At 39.3% G+C, this 14,082-nt stretch overlaps 1 protein-coding gene across 4 annotated transcripts in view; it reads right to left on the reverse strand.

Annotated features, from left to right (window-relative positions):
* The window catches only part of EMB3012 (embryo defective 3012), a 99,941-nt gene extending 86,467 nt beyond the window's left edge, over positions 1-13,474 (reverse strand). For 3 of the 4 annotated variants that reach the window (XR_016085878.1, XR_016085877.1, XM_010250328.3), the window contains exons 1-4: positions 12,719-13,474; positions 11,336-11,601; positions 10,439-10,605; positions 10,114-10,330 (exon numbers count right to left, since the gene is read on the reverse strand). Coding sequence is in view for 2 of the 4 variants with exons in the window: in XM_010250328.3 (XP_010248630.1) it covers positions 10,114-10,330; positions 10,439-10,605; positions 11,336-11,601; positions 12,719-12,882 (814 nt within the window). In the remaining 2 variants the exon portion in view is untranslated. The remainder of the gene's footprint in view (positions 1-10,113; positions 10,331-10,438; positions 10,606-11,335; positions 11,602-12,718) is intronic. The other variant, XM_010250330.3, reaches the window with a different exon arrangement.
* Positions 13,475-14,082: the final 608 nt, after the last annotated feature.

Consider the following 14,082-nt stretch of genomic DNA (forward strand, 5'->3'; position numbering starts at 1 on the left):
CATAACATAATTCACCCAATTAGACTAATAACTGGGTTTTTTTGTTATTTGGGTAATCCCCATTCAAGAAATCACGTAGATATTCCCTTAATTACATCTCTGCTAGGGGCAGAGAAAACCTTTTGATTCTGATTCAGAAGTACCAATGAATAGAGACTAAACTAAGTATGAATTTTCTACAGAATTTTCAAAGGAAAATTCTGGTATATATTCCCTCTTTATTTGAGAGAAAACCAACATATAAAGAAACAAACATTGTATGCATAACAAGTAAATAGGTATCATAAAAAGCATGTTTCATCAATAAGGCTACAAATGGCCTTTAAATTATGGTTGTGTGCATTATCATGCTGTGAGGAACCATAATCAGCCAAGTTTCATGAACAAGGCTGTAGATGGTTTTTCCCCTCACACATAGGTTAGTAGGTTGTAAGGAACCATAATCAGCCAAGTTTCATGAACAAGGTTGTAGATGGTTGTCTCCTTACATGTATTTCAATATGAAACAAGGAAAAAAAGAAAAAATAAAAGGAAGAAAAAAAGGAGTGAGAGGAACTGATAGAATATGGGCTTCCATCTCATGTGAGAAGCACAAGGAGTATCATATTGAAGAGGTGTAGGAAGAACACAAGATTCCCTACCTTCTTCTTCCTTTTTCTTTTACGCTCTCCACACCAATCTTCTTCTCTTTTCTCTTCCCACTTGTTTTTTAATGCTAGAAATCCTGCAAATAAATTAGTAATAGCCAACAAAAAAGGCCTTAGCCCCTTTTCCTTGTAGGAGAGGGGTTTATATAGAGGAGGGATGTGGTTAAGTAACTCCCCACTCCTCTCTTCTTAGAGTGCCAAGTGTCACCCCACTTAAAATGGGTCAAGGAGGGAAAAGAAAACTCTTCCTTCCTAAGGTGGCAAGTGTCCCCCCACTTCAAGTGGTTAAAAGAGGGAAAATAACTCTCTCTCCCTTAGGGTGACATGTGTTCCCCCACTTCAAGTGGTTAGATGAGGGAAAATAATTCTCTCTCCCTTAGGGTGACATGTGTCCCCCCCACTTCAAGTGGTTAAAGGAGGGAAAATAAATCTCTCTCCCTTAGGGTGACATGTGTCCCCCCCACTTCATGTGGTTAAAGGAGGGAAAATAAATCATTCTCCCTAGGGTGACATGCGTCCCCCCACTTCAAGTGGTTAAAGGAGGGAAAATAAATCTTTCTCCCTAGGGTGACATGTGTCCCCCCACTTCAAGTGATTAAAGGAGGGAAAATAAATCTTTCTCCCCAGGGTGACATGTGCCCCCCCACTTAAAGTGGTTAGAGGAGGGAAAACAGTCCTCTTGTTAGAATAGGACAAGTGGCATCCCCTCATAAATAAGTGGGACACCTCACAAATAATTAATCAAAATGGATTTAGGGCCTGTTGTTCCACTAAATGGGCTCTACTGCAGGCCCATTAAATGCTTATTGTATTACAAATAAGCCCAAATAACTTAGGGCCTGTTGTTCACTAAACTAGACTACAAGCCCCTTTCTTTATTAAAAATGTTTCAGCCTACCAATAGGACTGATTGGGCTTATAAGAAAGCCATTTTCTCTTCTTTATTATTATTTTTTTAAGCTGTGACTGGGAGTATCTTAATAACCTGCTCCCAATCCAACAAACTTAAGGATTTAACAGTGCCCCCTTGAGCACTGTGAGATCAAAAAAATAGCTTGAGGTTACAGTGCTCAAGCCATTTTAAATTGATTGGGCCAGATTTTAGTGAATCAGACTTGATTAAAACTTAAAGTTGTGAATCAGAGGTGTAGGAAGAACACAAGATTCCCTACCTTCTTCTTTCTTTTTCTTTTATACTCTCCACACCAATCTTCTTCTCTTTTCTCTTCCCACTTGTTTCTTAATGCTAGAAATCCTACAAATCAATTAGTAATAGCCAACAAAAAGGCATTAGCCAACAAAAAAGGCATTAGCCCACAAAAAGGGCATTAGCCCCTTCTCCTTGTAGGAGAGGGGTTTATATAGAGGAGGGAGGTGGTTAAGTAACTCCCCACTCCTCTTTTCTTAGGGTGCCAAGTGTCACCCCACTTAAAATGGGTTAAGGAGGGAAAAGAAAACTTTTCCTTCCTAAGGTGATAAGTGTCCCCCCACTTCAAGTGGTCAGAGGAGGGAAAATAACTCCTTCCTAGGGTGACAAGTGTCCCCCCACTTCAAGTGGTTAGAGGAGGGAAAATAACTCCTTCCTAGGGTGACAAGTGTCCCCCCACTTCAAGTGGTTAAAGGAAGGAAAATAACTCCTTCCTAGGGTGACATGTGTCCCCCCCACTTCAAGTGGTTAGAGGAGGGAAAATAACTCTCTCCCCTAGGGTGACATGTGTCCCCCCCACTTCAAGTGGTTAGAGGAGGGAAAATAACTCTCTCCCCTAGGGTGACATGTGTCCCCCCACTTCAAATGGTTAAAGGAGGGAAAATAGTCCTCTTGTTAGAATAGAACAAGTGGCATCCCCTCATAAATAAGTGGGACGCCTCACAAGAAATTACTTAAAATGGATTTATTCTTCTAGGGCCTGTTGTTCCACTAAATGGGCTCTACTGCAGGCCCATTAAATGCTTATTGCATTATAAATAAGCCCAAATAACTTGGGGCCTGTTGTTCACTAAACTAGACTGTAGACCCCTTTTAAGCTGTGACTGAGAGTATCTTAATAACCTGCTCCCAGTCCAGCAAATTTAAGGACTTAACAATGGTGAAGGGGTACACGCAGGTTCATGGGATTGATTATGATGAAACCTCCGCACCTATTGAAAAGATGAACTCCATCCGAGTTCTTTTATCACCAGAAGCCACTATGTATTGGGAGTTGCATCAACTTGACATTAAGAATTCTTTCTTGAATGGTGACTTGAAAGAGGTATATATGATTCAACCACCAGGTTTCAGTGCTAAAGTTAGTGAGGACAAGGTGTGTAAACTGAAGAAGTCTTTGTATGGCCTAAAGTAGTCTCCCAGGGCCTGACTTGGCAGATTTCATATAGCAGTTCAGCAAAAAAGGTTTAAGCAGTGCTAGTCTGACCACACTCTCTTTGTAAAGAGGAATCAAGAAAATGTAGTAGTACTTATAGCTTATGTAGGTGCATCGTTCTCACAGGTAACAGGAGTGCAGAAATACAAAAGTTAAAAGAGTTTTTAGCTTCCAATTTGAAGTTAAGGATCTAAGACTAGGGGTGAGCAAACGGTTTATTTGGTTAAAAACCAAACCGAATAAACCGAAATTTTAAATGAAAAACCAAAATTTTTTGTTTGGTTTTCGGTTATTTCAGTTAAAACCGAATTTCAACACTATATTTTTTTTTAAGAATAAGAGTAAAAATTTTATTAAAACAAAACAGATACAAGCTATTCAGGTGTCAAGACGACACCCTAAATTAAAGCAAGCATAGCATCAAACTTCATATCAGACAAACTGATTCACATTACGTCCAAAAGTCTGATTTGCCCAAATTTTAGACGAGAAATGACCCAGCTTGTGATGAGTTTACCAACTGAAGCCACAATCTCTTTAGTACTTCTTTCCTTTCCTTCAGCCAGCTCTGCCTTACCCTTCTCAACTCTTCCCAGAACTCCGCTCTTTCTCCTTCCTCATTTGGCCTATACACATTCATCAGTCCCCAAACCCACTCTTCATTTGTCTCCTGTAAGCAAACTGACACCAAATATCTCCCAGCCCACTCCCCGATTTTTGAAAGACCCTGGATCCCATAGTATGACTCAACCACCTGACAACCCGACTGCTATCAGCTCCACCCATTCTCCCCCATCCTTCCCCCACAGTTCATGCGTCAGTTTTATATCGAAGGCCTCCAACTTTGTTTCCTGTAATAGGACTGCATCAGGCTTCTGTTTTCTGATTAGATTGTGTACCAAATCCCTCCTCTTTTTCTCACTCAATCCCCTGACATTCCAACTCAACAACTTCATCTTTCCCCACCCGGGCCGCCCCCCTCTTTAATTTGCTCCTCTCCGACCAATCATCACTCTTCAAACATAACTTGGTCTTCCCCTATTCTTTCTTCGTTCCAGCTTTTCTCTTTCTTGCTTTCTTTTTTTTTTTTTTGACTTTTCTTCTACTTTCCTTCTTTCAAAATGTCCAAATACAATTTTGGCAAAGCCTTCTCCTCCCCAAAAGAATAGTCCAAGAGACTTCCCTATTGTTACCTCTCTATCAACTATCCTTTTCAACTCCAAGTCCTTTCCTTCGGCTATCACTCCACTTCCTTTCCCTGCCTCCCCTCCCTCATCACATCCACTATTTCCCAAGTCTACCGCTTCCTCTAAGCTCCTTTCTCCTCTTCATAATCCTTCTGCCCTCCCTTTTTTTCTTTAAAGACCCAACAACCTCCTTCTATTATACACCCTCTATTATTCCCTGGACACCTCTGCTTCCCTTCGTCTTTTCCTTTTCCCATCACAACCCCTACCTTCTTCAACCCCTGTTTCCACTTTCCCTCCCTCTCCGCCAACACTTCTCACTTCAATTGGGATTGCCAAAGAAGAAAAGGTGTGAGCTACCTCGTCTGATTTGTCTACTGTTGTAGAATCGATAGACCGAGGCATAGTCGCAACTTCTTGTTTTGTTCATTCCCCTCTTCTTGGTGTCTTTGCACACACTACTTCCTCGAGAGAAGGATCTCTAAGTTGCTGGATTTCGACTGCTAGTGTAGAGGGCGAAACTTGTACTGGTCGGCTTACACCTTCCTCCTCCGGTTCATCACACCTCTCTTCCTCTTCGTCTTGACTTGATGTTTCCTTTGATGCAGTTTCAACTCTGAAGTCTACACAGGGTCCTTAAAATTATTCTTATTCTTCCTCCCTCCTCTCACCTTCGTCAAATCCTTCCCGCCTTTGCTAAATCTTGTTATCACCCAGACCCTCCTCCCTCTCATTCTTTCTCTTCAAACTCCTGTCTCTTTGGTTGCTGGTTTTCTTCTTTCCAATTGCACCCCTCCCTTTCTTTACACCTAAAACCATAAGACGAGGATGCTTTGAGTTCCTCGCACCACTATGGGCCCCACCCACAAAGTCTCCTTTTCCCCCTCCCTTTTATGGCAATATCTCCTCACCACCCCTTTTTTTTGTGGCTTTTTGGCTCCCTTCCCTCCTTCCTCTCTATGTGCCACATCAGATGACTTAAAACATACTGTCCTATGAAATTCCATTTTTACCCTTTGACAAGGTCTCTTCATCTTCTTCCTTCTCCCCTGACTGTCGATTCCTCTCCCTTTCTTCTAACTCCCTCCCCTACTTCGACTTAGGGCTCCAGCCCTTCCCCTATTCCTCTGCTACTCTGGTCTGATTGAAACTCCTCCAACCTAAGAACGTGAAATCATCACCTTCGACCAGAATCCTCAGGTCATACACTTCACCTGCGAACTTCAGATTCACCTGAATAGGGACGTCTGAAACTTCCTCCACCGCTACTATAATTTTTGCCAAATCTAGCTTGTCCCAGGATCTATTCCTATCATCGAATTGCAGGAATTCCCTACAGTGGTTTCCTATTGCCTCAAAAGTCGTTATACTCCAAGCATGCAAAGGGATACCAGCCACATCGATCCATACAGCCCTTCTCTTTCTTTGATATGATAGAGCTCTTGCCGCCAGGAACCACCAGTCAAGTCTGAGATCGAACTCCCTCTCCTTCGCTCTCTCTTAATTCATAACAAGCCCCACCTTCTCCTTGCTGTGAAACATAAACAGAAATAATCCCCCATTTAGCTTCCTCACTTCCATTAGCTTCTACTTCCCTCACTCTATCATCACCCATGCTTCAACCTTCTCCACTTCTATGTCTATGCCGACAAATCTACCCACCAAACTTGCTTCCAACACCTGCATTCTCTCAGCCATCTTCCCTAGCCCTCGTACGCCCACCTCAATCATCCTCTCCATTGTCGAGACCTAACCTTCAGCCATCATCCTCAACTATGTCTATCGCCCAGTGGTGCTTGATATTTTGAAAAGATATTTTCTACTTGGACTATAGATATTATATTTGTATTATATATTATACAATGTACATAATAAATTATATATTTTAATATATAATATAATACAATATAATATATTTTATACATATTATATGTGTATTATATGTTAATATATATACATATATATATTTTAGATAATAAAATTTGGTTTTTTCGGTTAACCGAATTTCTAAACCTGAAACCTCAGCCGAACCCAAAATTTTACAAAACCGAAATAACCGAACTGAAATAACCAAAAACCAAACTGAAATTTCAGTTCAGTTTTTTTGTTTTAACTTCGGCTAAGTTTTTTGGTTTTAACCAAATAATGCTCACCCCTATCTAGGACACCTCCAGCTCCAGTATTCCCTAGTTGAAGGTGTCCAATCACAAAAGGGCATCTTTCTCTCTTAGAGGAAATATGTCCTAGATCTTCTACAAGATATTGGTAAACTAGAGGCAAAGTCAATTGATACCCCTATTGATGTTAATCATAGATTGGGAGATTGTGATGGAGAACCATTGAGGGATATGAAGCAATGGTTGGTAGGAAGGCTATTGTACCTTTCTAAGACTCAACCTAACATTGCCTATGTCATGGGAGTTCTTAGTCAATTTATGCATTCACCCAAGGTTCTTCACCTAGAAGCTGCAAAGAGGGTACTCAGGTACTTAAAGCAATGTCCAGGAACTGGCTTGTTGTTTAGGAAACATAATCATCCGGAGGTAGAGGTTTACACGAATGAACTTGGTATGAGATGTGGATGATAGAAAATCCAGCAGTGAGTATTGTACGTTCGTGGGAGGAAACCTGGTGGCATGGAGCAGTAAGAAACAAAGTGTTGCTGCAAGATCAACTGCTGAGGCCAAATATTGGGTTATGGCCCAGTGAGTGGCTGAAGGACTTTGGAACTCAGGTTTCAGGTTTCAAGTTAACAACCCTATGTCTCTATAGTGTGACAACAAAGCAAACATAAATATTGCTACCAATCCTGTCCTCCATGATAGGAGGAAACATATTAAAGTTGACAAGCACAAGAGTGAAGTTTGTGCTCCTTATGTTAGTTCAAAGCAACAACTTGTTGATGTTCTTACAAAGGCTCTTCCCTATTTGCGGCACAATGAACTATGTAACAAGTTGGGCATGATCAATATACACAGCCCAACTTGAGGGGGAGTGTTGAGTTTTTATACATTTTTTATGATAGTATGTGCCACAAGGGCACTCTTGTAATTTCAATTTTCTTTACGTCCCAAAGTCACTTAAGTATAAATAATACAAGGGGCACCACCAGCCTTGATTTTGCCTCTCAACCTATCTTCCTTCTCTTCGGTTCGCTTGCCTCTTCCTCTTCTCCTTACTAATTCTTTGGTGAAGAATACATCTCTAGGGAACTAAACACAGTAGTCGATGGATTAGCTAAGTCAGGTTTCATAGAAATGAATTGTATAGTGACAATACACTACCTATGTAATTTTCAGGGCAGTCTCTTGGATCCTTTCTCTGTACATCATCTCATGTACCTCTGTTTTGATCACTTCCTAGTCTTATCATGGCTACCAAAACCTTCCTAGCTTTCCTGAAATCAATTTCAACACTTTATCTGATTTTTTTATCAATAACTGAAACTTTTATTAAAGAAAATTAAGGAGAAAACACAACAGAAGTTAGGGGGAGAGGTAAACTCTCTTAACCATCCCCAACATGAAAAGCAAACTCAAAATTACAACACAGCTTAGAACAATTGATCCCTTTCCACCACTTGTCTAGCAAGATTATCAACAAAGGAGTTGGCACGTCTCTTTACCCACTGCAGTTTAATCTCCATACCCTGGGTCAGCTATTTAAACTTCCTTTTTTTCATTGGCAAAATTTCCACACTTTATTAGATTTTCATCCTTGGATTCGTTATGGGAGTTAGCATCTTCTCTTGTGCTTCTTTCTTCGAAACAATGCTCCCACCTTGTCCTCCTAAAAAGGGATTTCCCAGTTATATATGGTTTAGACCAACTTCACCCAAGATTAGGACTTTCAATTGGAAAGTATTTCATCAAAAGGCCAACGCTTGTGAGGTCTTTAAAAATATATGTTTGGACCAAGCAAAGGATAGGTTGGGGAAGAGGACAAAGGAAGTTGCGATAGGGATTGGCAATGCTGAATCTGGAATGGTTTCAGAAGATAACGGTGGAGGAAAAGAGGATAACGACGCGGCTGTTTGCAAATCTTCCCAGGTAGAGTGCTCTGATGCCATTCACAGTCCTTTTCAGGAAGTGGTGATTGGAAAGTTAGGTGTGGATTTAGGTAGGAGGAGGGCGACAGAGAATGATGTGGGATGAGGATATTGACAGATAGGAGGAAGTGTTCGAAGGGGAGGATTAGGACTTGGTTGCCTGGGTCCTGTGTGGTCTCGGAGCTTGTGGAGGTGTCCGGAAGTGGTGCTTTTGGGTCTTCGTTTTGTTGATTGTCTTTAGTCTTGTGTTGTTGGTTGTAAGTTTGTATTGGCATCTGGTGTCTTGTTATCTCTCTTAGGTGTTTTCTTATCACCTTCCTTTTGTATTCTCTTCTTCTTTCAATGAATTTCTCTTTATATATATATATATATTGGACCAAGTGACCAACCAGTTAGAAATATACGGTGGCCCACCCCACCAAAGATTAGGGCTTTCTATTGGGATGTGGTCCACCAAAAGATTAACACTTGTTAGCCCTTTTCAAATAGGAGACCCACTTGGTGTCCCCCTCATTTGTGCTTTTTATGTTGGTCAAGTGGTGAAACTAGTCAATACTTACTAATCTCCTGCCCCTTGCTTCTGGTGGTATTTGGGAGTATTTTCCTTAACCTTCTCAGTTGCAGGTGGTCCCCTCCTAAAACTAGAAGGGGGAAGATGTTGTGGAGATGCACCAGATCTGCCATCCTTCAATCAATTTACAGTTGAAGCCTTGATTGAGAATATTGCTGTTAATGACCCACTGGGTCAAAGGGGCTGGCAACAGATTGCAAACCCATCCTCTTCCAGAACTTCAACAGTTAGAATTTGGTTACCTCCACCATTAAGGTGCATTAAACGGAATTTTGACAGTTGTAACCTGGGCAAACCTATTATGGCAGGAGTAGGGAGTATTTTAAGGAATCATGAAGGGGTAGTATTGACAATTTATTCTGGCTCAATAAGTCAATGCAACTCAATTAAGGCATAGATGATGTCATTGTTGCATGGGCTTAAGTTAGGGAAGACACTAAACTATACTGATCTCATAGTGAAGGGTGATTGATATACTACATTGGGTGGATGAAGAACAAGAGTCAAGAACCTTGGTGCTACAAGCACATTATGATAGAGGTAACTTGCCTGGCAAGGGATCTGAGAACCACTTTCAGTTGGATAAGAAGAATAGCCAATGATATGGCAGATGCACTGGCAAGACAACGGGCCAGGTTAGGGAAGACATTAAACAATACTGATTTCATCCAACAGGGAACAAGAGAGCTTTGTACTCTAATCAACAAAAAAAGGGTAATGTGGGGAAGGGAGTTTAGCACCCTCATGTAACTTCAGGGTGTTTGACACAGTCTATCCTGTAAAATCTATTATTCTTTTTTCCAACAAATTAATAATTTTTTTAAAGTTATCTGTCAAAAAAAGATGATATTTGTTGATTGAAATTATAAACATTAACCCTTGAAATGTCTATCTGAAGACAGTTGAATAAATGCAGGATCAATAGAACAGTTAGAATTACATTTGGTTTTCCACAACAGTATGGTCTTTATGTCCTAAAATGGCACAACAGCAATATTAAAAAATAAAATGCCTGGATCCGCTTTTAGGAACCCAAACCAACTATTTATTCCATACCAAAAAAAAGTTCCAACTCCGCATGCTATTATTATATTAATTTCTACTTTAGAAATAGATATTACAGAACAACTAAAAGATTTGATCAAATTAGAAAATAAGCAAAGAAGAACAAAAGAAAGACTTATCTTACTCATTAGCTACTCCTGCCACCACAATCATGTATACTAGACATAATATTGAAATGCATTTAGGAATTTGCAAATCAAAAATCTTAATTACAAAAATTGCATTTGAAAACCTTGAGGAGTATTTTGGCGAACAACTTTTAGACTATAATGGAAATAAGAACCGATGAGCACAAAAACAGGTGATGGAGGTTCAAGTGACATTGCTTCTGCAACAGTTAAAACAATCTCATCCACCATGTATTCAAACTGTGGTTCTAGCAAATGCACTGAAACAATTTCATGGCCAATTCCAGTTCCCTTTACAACAAACAAGTCTGAGAATACACCCTGCATCATATAGAAAAAGAAAAAAATATTATGTATATTAGATAATTTGGGTGGGTGCGATTGAAATATTGGCATTTTATCATTTGCTAGCATTAGCAGCATACATACACTGTCTTCCAGTTTTATTTGGATATCTAGGTCACCGCAAAAACCACCACAGTCACTCAAGGGAGAATCCTTCAAAGCAACATGAGTAAGATGATGCTGCACTCTATCAGCTTCAGGAATAAGCTTCCACATGAACTGTAGGCCTACCAATGATGAAAACACATTTTCTGCAATACAAATCAAAACAGAATATATTAATAGAAGAAAGATAAATATTTGGTAAAAAAACAAACAGAATTGACATGTTAAAGTTTGTAGGCAGTTAATGAAAACTCAGACATGAAGCAACCAATGCACAGGTAAGATAATATAAATACTCATTTTAGATGCTTACCCATGCACAAATTAGATACATGAAATAATATGTCATGTGCAGAAGTCAGACACATCCATCCATTAAGATAAGGTGGCATGAATACTAAAGAACAAGCAACTACAAATTTTAAATTCCATCCTCTTTAGAATTTTCCGCAGTCCTGTTACATTATTTATGTTTTACATATTAGAACTTTACATGTTTAGCTTCATAAACATGAAAAGTATATTCATTTATCTAGGCGACAACATGCAACTCTCTTATGTTGCATAGGACCTATAGTTTTGTTCAATAACATCCACATTTAGAAAGGTGTAACTGGGGTGAAGATGGTGAATTAGGGGAACATCTTGGAAGTTAATAAATTTCAATTTTGTAATGCTTCATGAAGAAAAGTTGTAAAAGCACATAATTAAAAATAATACTAATAGAAATTTGTGCAAGGCAGACTGCAGAAGATCCCTATTCTCTAGCACCAAGTTCCATCAAAGAATGCAAACTAAAAAATGATAATAGGAACCAAAAGCCATATAATTAGAAAGAAAAATAAAGCCAGTGATCTCACTAAACTAAAAGGATACCTTCACTATCAAAGGCGCGGACACGCAGTGTAGCAAGCCCATCTAAGTCAAGTTTAATAGAGTTATGAAATATCTGGATTCTGGAGATGTTATCAATAAAAACTTTGCAACGGATTACAGTGCCACTATGGAGATCAGCAGCATAAACAGCAGTTTCCTTTCTACCACCATAAGGAGCAATTGATCTCAATCGAGCGCTTGTTGAGCAGCGACTACTAGCATTGTACTCTGGTTGAACAGATAGAATATCATGATGGTCCCATGACCTGTTGCATCCACGAGATTTCTAATCAGTTAACAAAATTAATTAAAAGCATGCCCGTAACTCTGCCAGTGTGTGCTTGTCTAACACTGCCAGTTCCATGCCTGGATTAATGAGGAGGGTTGCGTCATGTTGGCAGCAGGCATTAAAACTTTTGCCAAATGATAGTTGACCTCGTATAGTTGGGATAAGACTTAGATGATGATGATAATGACATAGCAATTAGTTTTCAGTATATAAATGCACATATTTATCAATGTTTTGAAAACCAGAATGGGCCAGTTGGTTGAACCTAGTTAATAAAAGAACCAACTCACCAAGTTCCTTTTCCAGGTCATTGAAAACCCATGAACGACTGGACTCTGCATAGGTTCAACGGCCAATTGACCCCCCCCCCCACACACACACACAAAATGGTAACCAGAGCCCTGATAGTTAAGTGCCTTGCATTTGAAGGGATATGTTACAAAGCAAAACAGGGTCCAATTGAGGGTGGCAGAGCTCCCAGTACAAACCAAATTGGAATTTGACCATATGTCATCCATAGAGGGGCATTTTTAGTATTTGAATAAATTACGAAAGCAGAAAGGAACCTTGTTCAGTGATAAAAAAAAACTAAGCCATTTTCTAGGGGTTCAAATGTTAGCAGAAAACGAAATTTGGTTGATTTCATTTCAAGGTGTCTCCCAAGAGGAAACACATGGTGCTTAGCACTATGGAGTAAGGGATTGCCATTTCTAGAACCTTAAAGAAAGGCATCATAATGGAACAAACACTGAGGAAATGCATGACATTGTCAAACTTGGACCTCCTATTTTGGTCCAATAACACAAATGGGTGATAGTCGAACAGCTGTTTGAGTTCTAAACACGACAGTGCAGTCATTACATAGTAAATTTTGAGGTGAAAAAAGATACCGAAACATGAATACAAATAATGATTATAGCAATTGAATTAACACTGGGGAAATGCATAACAATGTCCAACTTGGATACCCTCTTTTGATCCACTAACACAAAGGGTAATAGTCGGATATCTGTTTGAGTTCTAAACACGAAAATGTAGTCATTTAATATGAAGAAAGATATTAAAATATAAATCGAAACAATGATCAAGCATACCAAGAGAAACAGCCATCACTTCCTTGTAGCCGATATTCTACAGGATAAGTCATCAGAGGAGGCAATAAAATATTCACATCAGCTACATGGGGGCCGGAAACTGCCTGCAATGCTGGCAAATTTACGAACAGTAACAGCACGGTCAACCACGCGAGCGAAAGCATCTTGAAGCTCTCTCGGAACCTGCCGACTCAAACGAAACAGAAGGGGGAGAAAGGGTTCAACATAGCAGAGGTTGGAGAACAAACGACTGGCTATCTATCAGTGAAGAGTGAAGTTGTATGTATTGAAGTGGCTAAGAAATAAAAGCCCTAGTTACGCTCACTTTGGGAGGGGGAGTTAGTGGGTACTTGGTGGACTGAAGTCACTGAACTGCCTCTGGCTTTCCACACACTGAGCAACCGCGGGAAACCAGATTGATTAATTTAAGGATTGTCGTGGGAAATCTGTGCTTAGTTCGAAATCAAATGTACTGGTTTGTCCCTCGTCCCCGAGTGTTTGATGTCAGTTGGCGATTGGCATCTCACACTATCGACTGATTATTGTCTCACTCATTTTCCTTTTTCTACCGAAAAATAAAATCATAACAAAATGCAGAATGGCTCTAAAAAGGATGTGCTGATCCCCGCCGTGTCCCGAAAATAGTACCAGTCCCGATGGGCGTTGTGGGGCGGAGATGTGATATCACTAAAAAGTAACAGTAACGATAAAAGAAGTGATTCCTTTCGGGTTGGTTTCCTCACCTTCCTAGTTTCCTGCTTTCCTTTTTTTTTTCTTTTTATCTTTTACATCGTCTATACGCGACAAAAGAACGCCAGAATTGATTAATTACAGATATCTTACCTGAAGTTTTGATAATAACAGATAACACACCCCGCATTTCTTAAATTTGTTTATTAACCCAAAATTTTGTTTGATTTGATAGAAAAATAAGAATGAAATGTAAATACGACTGTAAACTTTTATATTTTGTTCTTTCTTATAAATTGTATCTGGGTCAACTTTTTCTTGATTTTTTGATTGGTTTTCGTGATTGACCTTGCTGTCAATTTTCTATACTTGTATCAATTTTTTGATTGAATAAAATATGTTTTAAGTCTTCAAAAATAAGGTCCGTTCATTTTATGATAAATTATAGCTGTTTCGTATATAAATTACATAATTAATTATTCTGTCTATAAATTTCATCATTAAAATATATAATTTTGTCTAATGATGTTTTGTCAACTTTTTCCTCACGTGAAATCCATTGGGTGGTAGCCTAATAGGTATACTTATGGACTTTTTTTTTTTGAAGAGTAAAAGATTATATTAACAAGGAGAACAAAAAACAAAGTTTTGTTCAGGAGGAAAAAAAGAAGGGT

This window comes from Nelumbo nucifera, chromosome 4 (assembly GCF_055504915.1).
Source record: "Nelumbo nucifera cultivar China Antique chromosome 4, China Antique-T2T, whole genome shotgun sequence".
Classification (NCBI taxonomy): Eukaryota; Viridiplantae; Streptophyta; class Magnoliopsida; order Proteales; family Nelumbonaceae; genus Nelumbo; species Nelumbo nucifera.